Here is an 18683-nt window from a genome sequence, read left to right as displayed (position 1 = left end):
ACTCTCAAAATGCCATTAATGTAAACTTACCAAAGGAGAATTTGGCCAATGTAGTGGACCAGCGGTTGGGCTTTTAGATAGAAATCATGGAGAACAACACTTCTATGAATCGGACAGGATCATTAGGGGCCCCATTATATATTTTATATCTGGGCCAAGAAATATGCTTCTTCTGACAGTTAAAATCTGCTGAGTTAAAGTGTTTTTTTCCCCATCTGCATAAATAGATATTTTCAGGTAGTTCTTGTAAAAACAAGCACTTTTACAATTTACTGCATATTAAAATTTTCAGCCGTTTTTGAGATATGAACACTTTTTCTTTTGTTTACAACTAGTTGCCTTGGAGACCGACCACCTCTGTTGTCTAGCTTGTAAGCGCCGCTGTTGTCTAGCTTGTGCTGAAGCTGGCTAAGATTAGTAAGTAACAGCCAGCTTCAAAATACTTGTTACAAGCTCAATGGAAAAGAGCTTGTAAGCACTGCACATATTCTACTCTCTAGCAGCGGTGGTCGGTGTCCAAGGCAACAATTGGTAATTAAAAGAAAAGTGCAAATTCTCAAAAACGGCTGAAAATTTTATTGAGAAGTAAATTGGAAAATTTCTTGTATTTACAAGCACTATCTGACAATACCCATTTACGAAGATGGGAATAATCCCTTTAAGTCCATTTTGCTCTCTGTTTCTAGTGTGCAGATGACCCCGATGCTGTGTGCACCAGATCAGCCACCGTACGTCTCCTGGACATGCATAATATTACATTAAAATTCAAACATGGAGGAGGCGTCTCTGTAAACGGACAGGACATCATGCTTCCATTGCTGCAAGGTAATAATGCGCCATAGGGCAATACTATGTATTTTTCATTTATTGTGTACTATGCAAACACCCCTTTAAGGGGCTGCTATTGAAAGAGTTGTTCAGAATGAGAAAAACATGATTTTTTTTCCCCGTAAAACAGCGCCACCCCTGTCTACAGGTCGTATTTGGCATTGCAGCTTTGCAAGATTCTTGTCAATGAAGCTAAACTGCAATACCAGACGCGACCTGTAAATACGAGTGGTGCTGTTTCTAGAAAATGGCAATGTATATTGTTTTTCTTTTAAGGATTCTAATCCTTCTACTTGACAGTTTCCAGGTAGTGAAGTGAAAGTTTTTTTCAATCAGTCAAATGCAGGATTAATTTTAATATCAAAAGCAATCTTGAGAAGGGAGACTGAACATAATGATGTGGAAGAGCTCAGCTTATATAATAATGTTTATATGCAGTCCCTAAAAATAACCTTCAAACAGCGCCACCATTATCAATGGGCAGTGTCTGGTATTGCAACTCATCTGCTTTCAAATAAAAGGTGTTGAGCTGCAATACTACACTGCTCAAAAAAATAAAGGGAACACTCAAATAACACATCCTAGATCTGAATGAATGAAATATTCTCATTGAATACTTTGTTCTGTACAAAGTTGAATGTGCTGACAACAAAATCACACAAAAATCATCAATGGAAATCAAATTTATTAACCAATGGAGGCCTGGATTTGGAGTCACCCCCAAAATTAAAGTGGAAAAACACACTACAGGCTGATCCAACTTTGATGTAATGTCCTTAAAACAAGTCACAATGAGTCTCAGTATTGTGTGTGGCCTCCACGTGCCTGTATGACCTCCCTACAACGCCTGGGCATGCTCCTGATGAGGCTGAGTATTGTGTGTGGCCTCCACGTGCCTGTATGACCTCCCTACAACGCCTGGGCATGCTCCTGATGAGGCTGAGTATTGTGTGTGGCCTCCACGTGCCTGTATGACCTCCCTACAACGCCTGGGCATGCTCCTGATGAGGCTCAGTATTGTGTGTGGCCTCCACGTGCCTGTATGACCTCCCTACAACGCCTGGGCATGCTCCTGATGAGGTTGTGAATGGTCTCCTGTGGGATCTCCTCCCAGACCTGGACTAAAGCATCCGCCAACTCCTGGACAGTCTGTGGTGCAACGTGACGTTGGTGGATGGAGGAGACATGGTGTCCCAGATGTGCTCAATCGGATTCAGGTCTGGGGAACGGGCGGGCCAGTCCATAGCTTCAATGCCTTCATCTTGCAGGAACTGCTGACACACTCCAGCCACATGAGGTCTGGCATTGTCCTGCATTAGGGGGAACCCAGGGCCAACCGCACCAGCATATGGTCTCACAAGGGGTCTGAGGATCTCATCTCAGTACCTAATGGCAGTCAGGCTACCTCTGGCGAGAACATGTGTAGCACCCTGAGGACTCGGCTGCTACAGGGGTATTACACCTCAAGCCAGAGGTGTGGTATTCCACTCCCGGGTAAGGATGGAGTGTGGGACTGAGCTCAGATAGCTGCATACACTACATACATCCCATTTCCGGGGGACAGACCGACGGTACTCCCACCAGTATATGTGCAGGTACGACAGTGTCTGTCCCTGGCTGGAGTGGGAGGGGGGTGGAACATCCCAGTAGTGTAGGGGCAGATAGGGGGAGCAGTCTGGGTAAGGCTAGGAGCTCATTGGGTGCTGGTCACCTGAGCTCACACATAGAGGGAGTATATAAGGTGGGCACCATCTTAGATCAGGGTCAGTCTTCTGTAGAGGGTCAGTCAGTCCTGAGAGAGGTCCAGGAGCGCCTGCAGAGAGAAGAGAGAGAGGAGAAGAGAAGGACCCAGAGGGGGAGAAGAAGGAACCCCAAGAACCCAGTATACAACCAGAAGGGTGAAGGGTTGGCACGCAAGGGAACCGGATCCCAAATTAGTGGAGGAGAGAAACTACCCTCAACTAAGAACCGGAGGCTGCGACATTACATGTGGAGCAGCCCCTCACCAAGTCCACTAAGAAGGCACACCGAGCATAGGGTCAGGGAAGCCAAAGAAGGTTCACCCAACAGGAGACCCGAGGGAGCCGGACATAAGTGGACCCCTGGTGGGAACGGCCAGTAGAGAGGACAGTCAGAAAGGGAGCTCAGGACCACGCTCCAGAATTGCTTGGGGGTTGGCCGAGTCCAGGACCTGGTGGACGCAGCACGGCTCGGGCGGTCACTCAAGGCCAGAGTGACCAACAGAACAGCAGTAAGTAAAAACCCTGAACTGCACAGCCCGACTCTGAGTCTTCTTACCATCCACACTGCACCACCACTACCACCATCCTCTACACCTGACCCCCTGAGGCTATACCTCTCCCGTTGGGGGTTATACTACCACAGCTGCACATATACCACCAGCCTCAGCGGACCCTACTGCAGCGGCGGCCTTTTGACCGCAAATCAACGGGTGGCGTAGTCGACACTAAGAACAACTAATAACATCTGTAAAGACTGCCACACACTGAGTTTGACACCCTGGGCACGGACCGGGTCGCCGCCACTCGGAGACTACAACCCCCATCAGATCCGGCTCCGGGTAATCCCCAAACAGCACTGGCCCAGGGGGCGCGTCAACTTTGGCGTAGTCGGCAGGATTTCGTGCCCGCAACCACCGGGTACTGCGTGCCTGAAGAAAAGTTCAAATTTACCTCAAGAAGAAGTCTCCCGCCGGTTCCAGAGGGTCCCCGCCATGGGACGCCATCATGGATCGTTTCCCGCCGGTTGCCCGCCATCTGCAGCTTTTTCCCGCCATCCACGGAGTTTCCCGCCACTGGGAGACGATTCCCGCCATTTCCAGAAAATTTCCCGCCTTGGAAGAGCGGACGCCATTATGGGCGTGCCAGAGGGTGGCAAGAGGTCACCTCCCATCGTGGGCCAGGTAAAGGAATGGCGCCAAAAGCGGAAACCGCCCCCACCAACGGAGACTGTGATGCTAGAGATGTCCATCAGCGTGAGAGAACTGCCCCTGGAACTGACAATCACAAAGTTGCCCCGGGACCACCTTCAATGTGGGCGGAGACAGAACAAGAGAGCGAAGATGGGTGCAGCCTGGAGGAGTCTGGAGAGAGCGCACCCGGAGACAAGAAGTCTGGAGAGGACTCCGGAGAAGTCGTACCCGGAGATGGAAGGAGAGTCAGGCAGCACCGACCCTGTGGTCAGGAGCCTGCTGCAAGCAACAACCCCACTAGGCTTAGTGGAGATCCTGGCACAGCTCCCCCGAGACCGGGAGTGTGCGCAGACCGCGCTGGAGCGCCTCGCATGGAGGATGGCCCAGGTGCAGCGAGAGACGCTGACGGAGTGGAGCCGAGAGATGGCCCTGCAGGCAAGAACCCGCCAGCGAAGCACGCCACCCGAGACGAGGAGACAGACCGCCTCTGAGGATGGTGCAGGAGGAGTGAAGGCCGGAGACGGCGCCGAATAGGGAGCTGAACAGATGGAGGCAGGTAAAGGGGACGTCACTACCCCAAGCCGAGAAACCGCGTGCCTGCCCCAGCTCTCCGTCGCAGAGCCCGAAATTCCCCCTGCCGTGCCCGTCGCTGCATCGTCACCGCTCCAGACAAGGCCTCAAGCAGAAGCCGCGGCCGCGACCCCTGTGACGTCACGAGCCTCAACCCTGAGCGCGGCAAAGCAGGAAACACCACCGGCCTGGTCGCAAGGTCTAGTACCCCCGGGCGCCGCAGTACCAACAGCGCCCTCTACCTCCACTGAGCCACCGGCCTGGTCGCTGGGCCAAGTAACCCCGGGCGCCGCCGTCTTCACGGTGCCCTTTACGTTCAGGGTACCCCAGGCCTGGTCGCAAGGCCTGGCGAACCCGGGCGCCGCTACCACCACCGCGCCCTCAACATCCACAGCGCCACACCTGGGTGAAGACCTATTTGCCCAGCATACGTGCCCGGATGGGCAGCCCTTTAGATGGCCACCGGAGTACTACCAACTGGAACTCCAAAAAGCAAGGCCCCTGTGCGAGCCCCTGATTCCGGCTCCGAAGCCCGTTAAGAGGACCCCGCTCCCGCTGGAAGAAGCGCAGTTCGAGTGGGACCCCACCGGAGGAGACCTCATGGGGTTCACTCAGGAAACTCGGGCAGCCGCAGCGGAGCGTGTGGAGTGCTGCCGCCAGCAGTTGGCAGTCTTCGAGCAAGAACGGAGAGAGAGGCGGGTCCGTGAGCAGCGGCTGCAGGAACAGAGCGCAGGGCAGAAGAGCAGGACCAGGAGAGACCCCCGTGCAGCTCATGGTCCCCGTACCACCGGGACTGTGATTAAGTTTCAATTGCAGCACGGGTGGGGCTTCATCAGGGATCACCACACCCCCGGCGACGTCTTTGTGACCAGAAGAGACGTGGAGTCCCATCTGCCGGAGGGACACAGAGGTCGTGACCTATATGTAGGGGACGAGGTCACGTTCACCCGGCACAAGTGTGCCAAAGGACCCTACGCCCTCCATGTACACCGGCTGACGGAGGAGGAGCTACGGTGTGAAGAGGAGCAAGAGGACCCGGACGGGTCTGAAGGAGGAGCAGGAGTACGCCGTCATTAAAGTACGGTAAAGAGACTGTACATAGTTACCCGTCAGGGTATAAGAACTGTTACTGCTGCTAGTTAAAATATAGTCCCCGTTGGGACCAGCAAATTGAACTGAAACCCGTGTGTCCCTATTCCCACTGACCGAGGACTGAGAGCGGTCATTCCTTTCCTAATACCTGGCCGAGGACTGAGAGCGGCCATATTTCCCCTTGTATATAGTTGCGCTTTTTTAAGGCGCCCCCTACTGATTTTATAGGAAAGCTGTGTTATTCTACAAGAGACTGTCGCACTTTACCCGGTCACAAGTTGCACCGTGGCCGGAGGAACAAGAAAGTTCACAAGAATGTTTATTATGAAAAAGTTTTATGCTGCAGAAATATATATATAATGTTTTATATGTTTATATTGTTATAAAAAAAATTGTATGTTTATGGATGTTTTATTCTCTTACAGCCCGAGGACGTGCTGTGATTTACCAGGGGGGAATGTAGCACCCTGAGGACTCGGCTGCTACAGGGGTATTACACCTCAAGCCAGAGGTGTGGTATTCCACTCCCGGGTAAGGATGGAGTGTGGGACTGAGCTCAGATAGCTGCATACACTACATACATCCCATTTCCGGGGGACAGACCGACGGTACTCCCACCAGTATATGTGCAGGTACGACAGTGTCTGTCCCTGGCTGGAGTGGGAGGGGGGTGGAACATCCCAGTAGTGTAGGGGCAGATAGGGGGAGTAGTCTGGGTAAGGCTAGGAGCTCATTGGGTGCTGGTCACCTGAGCTCACACATAGAGGGAGTATATAAGGTGGGCACCATCTTAGATCAGGGTCAGTCTTCTGTAGAGGGTCAGTCAGTCCTGAGAGAGGTCCAGGAGCGCCTGCAGAGAGAAGAGAGAGAGGAGAAGAGAAGGACCCAGAGGGGGAGAAGAAGGAACCCCAAGAACCCAGTATACAACCAGAAGGGTGAAGGGTTGGCACGCAAGGGAACCGGATCCCAAATTAGTGGAGGAGAGAAACTACCCTCAACTAAGAACCGGAGGCTGCGACATTACATGTGGAGCAGCCCCTCACCAAGTCCACTAAGAAGGCACACCGAGCATAGGGTCAGGGAAGCCAAAGAAGGTTCACCCAACAGGAGACCCGAGGGAGCCGGACATAAGTGGACCCCTGGTGGGAACGGCCAGTAGAGAGGACAGTCAGAAAGGGAGCTCAGGACCACGCTCCAGAATTGCTTGGGGGTTGGCCGAGTCCAGGACCTGGTGGACGCAGCACGGCTCGGGCGGTCACTCAAGGCCAGAGTGACCAACAGAACAGCAGTAAGTAAAAACCCTGAACTGCACAGCCCAACTCTGAGTCTTCTTACCATCCACACTGCACCACCACTACCACCATCCTCTACACCTGACCCCCTGAGGCTATACCCCTCCCGTTGGGGGTTATACTACCACAGCTGCACATATACCACCAGCCTCAGCGGACCCTGCTGCAGCGGCGGCCTTTTGACCGCAAATCAACGGGTGGCGTAGTCGACACTAAGAACAACTAATAACATCTGTAAAGACTGCCACACACTGAGTTTGACACCCTGGGCACGGACCGGGTCGCCGCCACTCGGAGACTACAACCTCCATCAGATCCGGCTCCGGGTAATCCCCAAACAGCACTGGCCCAGGGGGCGCGTCACATGGAGGGCTCTGCGGCCCTCCAAAGAAATGCCACCCAACACCATTACTGACCCACTGCCAAACCGGTCATGCTGAAGGATGTTGCAGGCAGCAGATCGCTCTCCATGGCGTCTCCAGACTCTGTCACGTCTGTCACATGTGCTCAGTGTGAACCTGCTTTCATCTGTGAAGAGCACAGGGCGCCAGTGGTGACTTTGCCAATCCTGGTGTTCTGTGGCAAATGCCAAGCGTGCTGCACGGTGTTGGGCTGTGAGCACAACCCCCATCTGTGGACGTCGGGCCCTCATACCACCCTCATGGAGTCGGTTTCTAACCGTTTGTGCAGACACATGCACATTTATGGCCTGCTGGAGGTCATTTTGCAGGGCTCTGGCTGTGCTCCTCCTGTTCCTCCTTGCACAAAGGAGGAGGTAACGGTCCTGCTGCTGGGTTGTTACCCTCCTATGGCTCCCTCCACGTCTCCTGGTATCTGCTCCATGCTCTGGACACTCTGCTGACAGACACAGCTACCCTTCTTGCCACAGCTCGCATTGATGTGCCATCCTGGATGAACTGCACTACCTGAACAACCTCTGTGGGTTGTACTGTAGACACCGCCTAATGCTACTGTACCTCTAGGGGTGAGAGCAATGGCAAAATGAAAAAGTGACCAAAACAACAGCCAAAAAGGATGAGAACAGAGAAATGGTCTGTGGTCCCCACCTGCAGAACCGCTCCTTTATAGGGGGTATCTTGCTAATTGCCGATCATTTCTACCAGTTGTCTGTTCCATTTGCACAACAGCAGGAGAAATGGATTCACAATCAGTGTTGCTTGATAACTGGACAGGTAGATTTCACAGAAGTGTTATTGACTTGGAGTTACATTGTATTGTTTAAGTGTTCCCTTTATTTTTTTGAGCAGTGTACATTCAGCCTGTGGACAAGAGTGGCGCTGTTTTAAAAAAAAAAAGTAGACCCCTTTTATTCTGGACAACCTTTTGAAGAGAATAATGTTTTCTAACCAAGCACTAGACCCGGGAGAGGCGTCTGTGTGGCACCCCAGGGGTCCGGTTGCCACAGTGGCATTGCCTCCCTCACAAGGGGTGATGCCATGCGTGGAAGCAAGGAGGGGTCCCCTAATCAGGTTTACCAGCATACAACACTTTCCTGGCTCCAGACCAGCAAGGGGAGCTCCTCCCCTTCAAATTGGAATCTGGAGGCTTGGTTAGTAAGAGTGAGTTGAGAGGAGTTGGAGACAAGAGGACAGCGAGGAAGGACCTAGGGAAGGGAGCTGTGAATAAGCTTGCCCCAGAGAGAAGCGCAAAGGAACCGGACACCGGAGTCCGAGGCTGTAGGGCACTGAAGGCCCAGCAGCTGAATCCGGAGGGCAGGAGACTGCAGGTCTCCTGGCCCCACCAGACGCTCAGTGGCTCAGCAGCATCATAGGGCCCAGCACCGCCACGAGGGACTGACACTCCAGGAAGGCCCGAGCTGTCTGCCATACGGGTGAGGAAGAGACGTTTTACTCAGGGACCAGGGCCGCAGCATAGCTTTAAGCAGCAGGGCCAGAGAGAATAGCACAGAGGAAAGGTCTACAACTCCTCCTGGCGAGGTGGATCCCCAACTTGCTTCCAGGCCGCCCGGACCTCCACTTCCAGCTAGTACCCGTGCCCCGCTCTGCTCTAGCAAACCGCAAGTAAAGGTAGAGGAAACCGCCATCAATTTGTTGTCTGGTCATTGTGTGGGCCCTCAGCCCTGCATTACACCGCATCAACAACATCTACCTCCACAATTCTTCATATACTGCCCTGGAGCTAAGCTCTGCCTGTGGAGAGCTGAACCAACTCTGCTGCGTCACCATCAGCTCCAGAGGACCTGCTCCGCAGCGGCGGCTCCATATAGCCGCATACCACAGGTGGCGTCACGAACATTATATATCAAAACTTTATTCCCTTTTCCTTTAATTTGACCACCCGGGGCCACGGACCGGGTCACTGCCACCGTGACATCCCCAGCACCGACCGGCCCGGCTACCGAGTACCCCACGGCACCAGGGGGCGCGTCATCTGCACCCATGAGTGAAAAATAACAACTTAGATAATGAGACCATGGCGACGTTTCATCATTAGTCAGTGTTCAGTTATACAGTTTCAGTGGACGAGCAGCCTGTAAAAAATGCATTACGTCTCATTAGCTGTCTTGTCTCAGAGGACGGTGGATGGAATATGTGAAACCTAAATTGATGTAATTGGATTTCTTAACAGGATATCTTCGTATCCAGACTACAGCTTTGTCCTCCGTAAGGCTCTCATATCGGGAGGATCTACAGATCGATTGGGATGGTCATGGAAAACTCATAATTAAGGTGAGGAACTCTACGGCTTGGTCTTTGCGGATTTCTTAGGAGACCTATAGGTCCATATGTTCATTAGAACCCACTGATTTTGGTGGGATTGGCTGACAGTCCAAAATGGGGGTCTCCCAACTCTTCCCTGACAGATGATGTTGGGGGAAAGAAATTTCCGACCTTTTAGATTTCTCACGTCCGATCCTTTTATTCTTCGAGAGAAAAGTCATTGTCAGTGGAGTCTTTAGGACACAGATTAATCTGGCAAAAAAACCCAGAAATCTTGCAATTTTTACCCGGGCCACTGAGCTTAATACTAGACTCATGTTTCCTTCTGTGTTGAGCAGCCATTGGCTGGAATAGACTGACACTGACTCATTGAGATATACAGGAGAGCTTTTCTAGGCAATGGTCACTGTCAAGAGAAGGGGAGGAGATGAACTGTGACCTATTGAAAATGGTGCACCATAGGAAGTATGAGTCTAGTATTTGGCTTAGTAGTCAGAGTTAAAATTTCAAGATTTCAGATTTTTTTTTTTTAAATAGAGATCATTATATGGAGAATTAAAAAAAATATTACCAAAATGTTTTAAAAAATACTTTTTAACATACAAACATGGTCATTCTTTGAGTGGCACATTCCTTTAAAGGGGTTTTTCATTTTGGACAATTCCTACTTGTTGCAAGGTCACTTAACAATAAGTTCGCAAAGTGCCCTCATGCTGGGATCTTTTGTGATTAGCTGTGTAGAAAGCTGACAGTAAGTTTTCAGTTTCGCTACAGCGCTGTCACACAAGGTTTGGGAAAGACTAAGTGCAACACTAGGGAAAGGGGGAGTGGAGACCCCTAGGCAGATCTAATATCATCCTGCCTACCCTAAACTCTGTATATCTCTAGAGCTTGCTCCTAGATAGGAAGGGGAAGGGGTGAGCACTGGTCAGTCCCCACTATAAACTAAAGACAACAAGGTAGACAAACAAAGGAGATTAACTTAGCTTGAGCAGGCACCAAAGGAGTAACGCCAACTGTCCTCCAAAGGCATCAGAGATAAAGCCAGCCAACAGCTATTGCTCCAAGCATGCACAAAAGAACATAGAAGTATCACCGGCAATTGCCTGGAGCAAACTGAGAGTTTTTAACTCCCATGCAAGGGTGTGTCAAACAGCAGCAGGAGGGAGGTCACCGCTGGGTCTTAAAGGAAGAAGGATTAAGAAGGTGTCTGCAATGCCAAGCGCAGTAACCTTCTACAGCTAGATCCAGAGTGACTGTCTATTATACCTGACACACCCGTGACAAGCGCCACCTCAGGGGAAACATTCAACACAATGGGTTGTCTCTGTTTAAAGGTGTCACGTAGTACAGGACAGATCCTCCATGAAGACAGACATTCTTTGGAATTTCCCTTTCTGCCTAAATTATGAAGATCCTGAAGAGGGGACCCCCTTTATTAATTCACAATTCCCTAATAGAGGGTATAAATATGTTTTTTTCAAATTGGACAGCTATTATAAAATCTTCATCTTGATGTGCCGTTACAGCTTTCTCCAGTTTTTGCTGAATCCACTAGTGGCCTTTGTGGGAACTACAATGGAAATCAAGGGGATGACTTCCTTACGCCCTCAGGACTTGTTGAGACCAGTGTGGAAGACTTTGGAAATTCTTGGAAACTGAACGGTGACTGTGCCGATCTAGTTAAACAAGACACCGATCCCTGTAGTCTGAACCCAAGACGAGGTAATGGTCTATACGAAAGGAAAGAGAACTGTGGCTGTCACTGATTATAGGGGAGGGCACTGTGGCTATAATTGTTTATAGAGAGGGGCACTATATCTGTCACTGTATATGGAGGTATTCACTGTTGCCCTCAGTAAAATATAGGGGAGGTAACTGCGTCTGTCACTGATTATAGGAAAGGGTACTATAGCTATCACTTATTATAGGGAGTGTCCAGTGGCTTTCACTAATTGTGGGGAGGACACTATGGCTTTCACTGTTTATAGAAAAGTTTAAAGTTATTATTACTGTTTATAAGAGAGGGCACTATCAGCAATTTTAGGGGAGGGTACAATATGTCACTGATTAATGGAAGGGCACTGTGGCTGTTGGTGTTTTATAGGGAAGAGTATCATGGAAAGAAATTGTGTCTGTTACTGATTATATGGAGGGAACTGTTCTCATTGTTTATGAAGAAGGGCAATGTGGCCTTTACTTTACTATAGGGGAGTGCATTGTAGTTAAAAACTTCCTATAGGGGAAGATACTGTGGCTGTCACTGTTTATAAAGGAAGGCATTGTGTCTGTCACTGATTACAGGGCAATGCATTGAATTTGTAGGGATGGGACTGTGTCTGTGACCTTGTTTAGTGAGTTACAGGGGCTTTCACTATTGATCAGGGCACTCACTGTGACTGTCACAGGATACAGAGCGTATTGTAGGTGTCACTGTTTATAAGAAAGTACCGAAAAAGTTGACAACTAATGTAAGATCTCTTACAAAACTCAACCATGAAGCAAACATGGAGACCATGACGCCAACAGAGGCTTTTATGACAAATTTGATGGAGCTTTTTCATCTTCTTCCTCTCTAGTCGGAGTTCCTCGGCTGACCAGGCCCAGCAGAGCTTCTGCCAACACTAGTCTACCCGTCCAACATACTTGTTGTATTGTAACCATGCCTTTTCTATTTCCTCTTAGCCCGATATGCAGAGGAAGTCTGCTCCACCCTCATGGAGTACACATTCCAGCCCTGTCACAGTGAGGTCAATCCCCTTCCATATCTGAAGAATTGCCGCTATGACGTCTGCTCTTGTTCCAATGGGAAGGAATGTATGTGCTCTGCTATTTCCACCTATGCCATGGCCTGCTCCAGGAAAGGCGTTCTCATCGAGTGGAGGTCACCAGAATTTTGCTGTAAGTAAAGTATAATGGTTGTGAGTCTTGTTAATCAAGGGTATGATACAACTATACTATCGTGGCCAGTTGGCATGTAGCCCAGCTGAGGTAGATAAGGAAGCCAAATCAGACATAATGTACTTCAATACTGGACATGTAAGGACAGAGTGGCTGATAGATGACAGGTGTTCCATTTTGGCTGGTAGATGACAGCTGTTCCATGTTGGCTGGTAGATGACAGATGTTCAATTTTGGCTGGTAGATGACAGGTGTTCCATTTTGGCTGGTAGATGACAGGTGTTCCATTTTGGCTGGTAGATGACAGATGTTCCATTTTGACGGGCCGATGACAGCTGTTCCATTTTGACGGGCCGATGATAGCTATTCCATTTTGTCTGGTAGAAGACAACTGTTCCATTTTGATGGACAGTTGATAGCTGTTCCATTTTGTCTGGTAGATAACAGCTGTTCCATGTTGGCTGGTAGATGACAGCTGTTCCATTTTGTCTGGCAGATGGCATCTGTTCCATTTTGGGGGGCCGATGACATCTGTTCCATTTTGGCTGGTAGATGACAGCTTTTCCATTTTGGCAGGCTGAAGACAGCTGCTCCATTTTGATTGCCAATGACAGTTGTTCCATTTTGGCTGGTAGATGACAGCTGTTCCATTTTGGTGGGTCGATGACAGCTGTTCCATTTTGGCTGGTAGATGACAGCTGTTCCATTCTGACTGGTATTTGACAGCAGTTCCTTTTTGGCTGGTAGATGTCAGCTGTTCCTTTTTGGCTGGTAGATGACAGTTGTTCCTTTTTGGATGGTAGATGACAGCTGTTCCATTTTAGTTGGTAGATGACAACTGTTCCATTTTGGTGGGCTAATGACAGTTGTTCCATTCTTACTGGTAGATGACAGATGTTCCATTTTGATGGACAGATGACAGTTGTTCCATTTTGGCGGACAGAAGACAGCTCTGCCTTTTTGGCTGGTAGATGACAGTTGTTCCATTTTGGCTGGTAGATGACAGCTGTTCCATTTTGGTGGGTCGATGACAGCTGTTCCATTTTGGCTGGTAGATGACAGCTGTTCCATTCTGACTGGTATTTGACAGCAGTTCCTTTTTGGCTGGTAGATGTCAGCTGTTCCTTTTTGGCTGGTAGATGACAGTTGTTCCTTTTTGGATGGTAGATGACAGCTGTTCCATTTTAGTTGGTAGATGACAACTGTTCCATTTTGGTGGGCTAATGACAGTTGTTCCATTCTTACTGGTAGATGACAGATGTTCCATTTTGATGGACAGATGACAGTTGTTCCATTTTGGCGGACAGAAGACAGCTCTGCCTTTTTGGCTGGTAGATGACAGTTGTTCCATTTTGGCTGGTAGATGACAGCTTTTCCATTTTGGCAGGTTGAAGACAGCTGCTCCATTTTGATTGCCAATCACAGTTGTTCCATTTTGGCTGGTAAATGACAGCTGTTCCATTTTGGTGGGCAGATGGCAGCTGTTCCATTTTGGCTGGTAGATGACAGCTGTTCCATTCTGACTGGTATTTGACAGCTGTTCCTTTTTGGCTGGTAGATGACAGCTGTTCCTTTTTGGCTGGTAGATGACAGTTGTTCCTTTTTGGATGGTAGATGACAGCTGTTCCTTTTTGGATGGTAGATGACAGCTGTTCCATTGTAGTTGGTAGATGACAACTGTTCCATTTTGGCGGGCTAATGACAGTTGTTCCATTCTTACTGGTAGATGACAGATGTCCATTTTGATGGACAGATGACAGTTGTTCCATTTTGGCGGACAGAAGACAGCTCTTCCTTTTTGGCTGGTAGATGACAGTTGTTCCTTTTTGGCTGGTAGATGACAGCTGTTCATTTTTCGATGGTAGATGACAGCTGTTCCATTTTAGCTGGTAGATGACAGCTGTTCCATTTTGGCTGGTAGATAACTATTCTATTTTGCCAGGTAGGTGACAGATTTTCCATTTTGATGGTCAGATGACAGCTGTTGTATTTTGACTGGAAAATAACTGTGCTATTTTGCCAGGTATGTGACAGCTGCTCCATTTTGACTGGCAGATGACAGCTGCTCCATTTTGACTGGCAGATGACAGCTGTTCCATTTTGGCTGGTAGATGACAGATGTTCTATTTTGACTGGTAGATGACATCTGTTTCATTTTGGCTGGTAGATGACAGCTGTTCCATTTTGACTGGCAGATGACACCTGCTCCATTTTGACTGGCAGATGACACCTGCTCCATTTTGACTGGCAGATGACAGTTGTTCCATTTTGGCTGGTAGATGACAGATGTTCTATTTTGACTGGGAAATGACATCTGTTTCATTTTGGCTGGTAGATGACATCTGTCTCATTTTGGCTGGTAGATGAAAGCTGTTTCATTCCTTTCCAACTACATCAATACCGTGAAAAGAGAGACAAAACTATGTGAACACCCCTTCTAAGTAGAGGCCTTCAACATTTAGGCCACAACCATTGCTAACAAGGGTGGAAACTGTCAGTCCAGCCTAGAAGAAGCAAGCTACACAATGGGAATAGTCAGTGCTAAGAGAATGCTTTTTGCCCCAAATGTTTAGTAAAATTCAATAATGGAAGATTAATGATTCTTGGCCACTTACTGTATTTCCATAGTAGACCATTAGAGATCTTATCTGGGTCCCAGCAGTCACTGCATTCTTTATTGCCTACAAGTCAGATGGATATGCTCTCTGACCTGTGCACTGCCATGTTTTATCACAGGAAGAATGCGAGAGAAAAGGCCCCTGCAGCAGTTTTATTACTATTAAGTTATCATTAATCATTGGATATCTAATGGGGGTCCCAGTAGTCAGAGCATGGCCTAGTTCATACAAGTCAGACGCACAAGAACGGGACATGGAAGCCCCCATTCTTATGGGATCAGTTTAGGAAAAGGTCCACACAAAACAGAAGAGCTTGAATGCTCTGTACAGAGCCCTGGCCCTACATTCACTCACCACTTTCCTGATAAAATGCATAGCCAATTGCAATCCAAACCCCATTGCCTGACATCTCCACCCCAGTAATCTCAGCTGCGTCATCTCACTTTACAATGTTGTATTTCCCCAGCGATCAGGTGCTCTGAAGGGAAGATCTACCAGCAGTGCGGGAGTCCCTGTAACCAAACCTGCAGGTCCTTGTCTCACCCTGACGCCAACTGCAGAGAGCTCTGTATGGAGGGATGTTACTGCCCCCCCGGACTGTACACTAATGAGTACGGAGAATGTGTCCCCAAATCTGAGTGCTCCTGTTATTACGATGGAGAATTATTCCAACCGGATGATGTGTTCTCTGACCACCATTCCATGTGGTACGTGCTAATGTAGATGTGGTCATTTATGTTATATCTAAGCTATATCCTGAGTTACATCCTGTATTATACTCCAGAGCTGCACTCACTATTCTGCTGGTGCAATCACTGTGTACATACATTACATTACTGATCCTGAGTTACCTCCTGTATTATACTCCAGAGCTGAGCTCACTATTCTGCTGGTGCAGTCACTGTGTACATACATTACATTACTGATCCTGAGTTACATCCTGTATTATACTCCAGAGCTGCACTCACTATTCGGCTGGTGCAGTAACTGTGTACATACATTACATTACTGATCCTGAGTTACATCCTGTATTATACTCCAGAGCTGCACTCACTATTCTGCTGGTTCAGTCACTGTGTACATACATTACATTACTGATCCTGTACTGATCCTGAGTTACATCCTGTATTATACTCCAGAGCTGCACTCACTATTCTGCTGGTGCAGTCACTGTGTACATACATTACATTACTGATCCTGAGTTACATCCTGTATTATACTCCAGAGCTGCACTCACTATTCTGCTGGTGCAGTCACTGTGTTCATACATTACATTACTTATCCTGTACAGATCCTGAGTTAACTCCTATATTATACTCCAGAGCTGCACTCACTATTCTGCTGGTGCAGTCACTGTGTACATGCATTACTTTACTGATCCTGAATTACATCCTGTATTATACTCCAGAGCTGCACTCACTATTCTGCTGGTGCAGTCACTGTGTACATACATTACTTTACTGATCCTGAGTTACATCCTGTATTATACTCCAGAGCTGCACTCACTCACATAACAGTAAGTCCAGCCCAGCAAATGCTCTAAGGAAAGATTTTTCTGTTCCATCATGGTGTCGGTTCTGGATTTTTTTTTCATTTAAAAATGCTTGCTTATTGTATTTTCGTTTGAGACCCAAGTCCTCTGGGGATGATTCCCAGCGCATAGGGTTTATAATGTCACTTTTGCGCAAAGAGCCTCAGGAGTTGGCCTTTTCTTTGCAACCTAGTGATACATGCTTCAGTTCAGTGGATAGTTTTTTTTCTGCTTTGGGACTATTATATGATGATCCTGATCGTGTCTCATCAGCTGAGACTGAGTTAAGACGTTTGAGACAGGGATCAGGTAATGTGGAAAAATATTGTACTCATTTCCGTCGATGGTCTACTCAAACAGGGTGGAACGATTCTGCTCTGAAAAGTCTATTTCTTGCTGGGCTCAGTGAATGGGTTAAAGACCTGCTAATTGCTTATCCTACACCTGAAGATTTGCAACAGGCTATGCAATTAGCTATACGGGTGGATAGGAGACTGCGTGCAAGGGTTAATGAGAGCAAATCCTCTGCTATGTCAGTTTCTGGTTATGAGAATGTGTGTACTAACAGTGGTGAATCGATGGAGATTGGAGCGATGGCACCTCGCTCTCAAGAAAAAGATCGCAGATTTTCTGAAGGCTTGTGTTTCTATTGCGGAAAATCTGGTCATTTGATTAAAGGCTGTGAGCTTCGTATCAAGAAAAAAAAAAAAATGGTCAGTCATGCCCGTATTGCCTGTTTAAATTCCAAGGGTGTATTATTAGCTGCTTCCACGATTGCTCAGGAAAAATTAATGGAATTTCGGGTGTTTGTCGATTGTGGGTCTACTCTGAATGTTATTGATGGGGGATTCTTGGAAAGACTCAATTTAAAACCCGAACCTTTATCATCCCCCATTGCTGTGGTTTCGGTGGATGGTTCCCCTTTGAAGAATATTACTCTCAAGGTCTGTGAATTTCCTCTCACTATTAATGGTGTTCACCACGAGAAATTGGATTTGGTAGTTTTGAATAACTTGCCTTCTCCAGTAATATTGGGATTGCCCTGGTTAAAATTTCACAATCCTGTACTGGATTGGTCTACCAGTGAAATTAAATCCTGGAGCCATAAATGTTATGACAAGTGTTGTAACGGGCGTATTGCAGCTTTGGATAGGGGAGAATTGCCTGTTCCTATTCAGGATTTTTGGAGAGTTTTTTCTGAGAAGGAATCGCAGGTTTTGCCTCCCCATAGAGACTATGATTGTTCTATTGAATTTGTCCCTAGAGCGACTCTTCCTAAAAGTCGTTTATTTAATCTTACTATTCCTGAGAGGAAGGCTTTGGAGGAATACATACAGACAAGTTTGGCCGCCGGTCACATTAGGCCTTCTAAGTCTCCTGTGGCGGTTGGATTTTTTTTTGTAAAAAAAAAGGACAGCGGTTTACGTCCTTGTCTGGATTTTCGTGAGATTAACAAAATTACTGTACGCAATCCTTACCCACTGCCATTGATTCCTGATCTGTTTAACCAGTTAATGGGGGCCAAGTGGTTCTCTAAAATTGACCTTAAGGGGGCATACAATCTGATGCGCATGAAGGAGGGTGATGAATGGAAGACTGCTTTTAACACTCCTGTGGGTCATTTTGAGAATCTGGTTATGCCCTTTGGTCTTACTAATGCTCCTGCATTTTTTCAGAATCTTATTAATGACATCCTTAGACCTTTGATCGGCAAAAATGTGGTTGTGTATTTGGATGACATTTTGATTTATTCGCCGGATCTGGAGTCTCATTGGCGGAGCGTACGTGAGGTATTACAGTTGTTAATGGACAATTCGCTTTTTGCTAAGCTGGAGAAATGTGAGTTCGCTGTACAGAGAATTAGTTTTTTGGGTTACATTATCTCCAGCGAAGGTTTTGAGATGGACCCGGTTAAGGTTCAGGCTGTGCAGGAATGGCCTAGGCCTATTGGTTTGAAATCGATACAGAGGTTTTTAGGTTTCGCCAATTATTACAGAAAATTCATAAAAAATTTTTCTACTATTGTCAAACCGCTGACCGATCTCACCAGGAAAGGTGCTGATGCGGTTCAGTGGTCTTCTGAGGCCATTGAAGCTTTTGTGTATCTCAAGGAGAGGTTCACCTCTGCTCCCATCCTTATGCAGCCTGATGTTACTAGGCCGTTTTTGGTTGAGGTTGATGCTTCCTCTGTGGGGGTTGGCGCAGTATTGTCTCAGG

The 18683-nt window shown here is 47.9% G+C and overlaps 1 protein-coding gene across 1 annotated transcript in view; it reads left to right on the top strand.

The window, feature by feature from the left end:
• VWF (von Willebrand factor) overlaps positions 1 to 18683 on the top strand; it is a 344529-nt gene that overhangs the window by 52021 nt on the left and 273825 nt on the right. Inside the window, exons 12-16 of the mRNA XM_073649985.1 lie at positions 687 to 825; positions 9325 to 9425; positions 10946 to 11141; positions 12102 to 12317; positions 15402 to 15642. Of these exons, the coding sequence (XP_073506086.1) occupies positions 687 to 825; positions 9325 to 9425; positions 10946 to 11141; positions 12102 to 12317; positions 15402 to 15642 (893 nt within the window). The remainder of the gene's footprint in view (positions 1 to 686; positions 826 to 9324; positions 9426 to 10945; positions 11142 to 12101; positions 12318 to 15401; positions 15643 to 18683) is intronic.

This window comes from Phyllobates terribilis, unplaced genomic scaffold, assembly GCF_046119375.1.
Source record: "Phyllobates terribilis strain yellow unplaced genomic scaffold, ASM4611937v1 Scaffold_10__3_contigs__length_209671492, whole genome shotgun sequence".
NCBI classification, from domain to species: domain Eukaryota; kingdom Metazoa; phylum Chordata; class Amphibia; order Anura; family Dendrobatidae; genus Phyllobates; species Phyllobates terribilis.
This window is presented reverse-complemented; position numbering and strand designations above follow the sequence as displayed.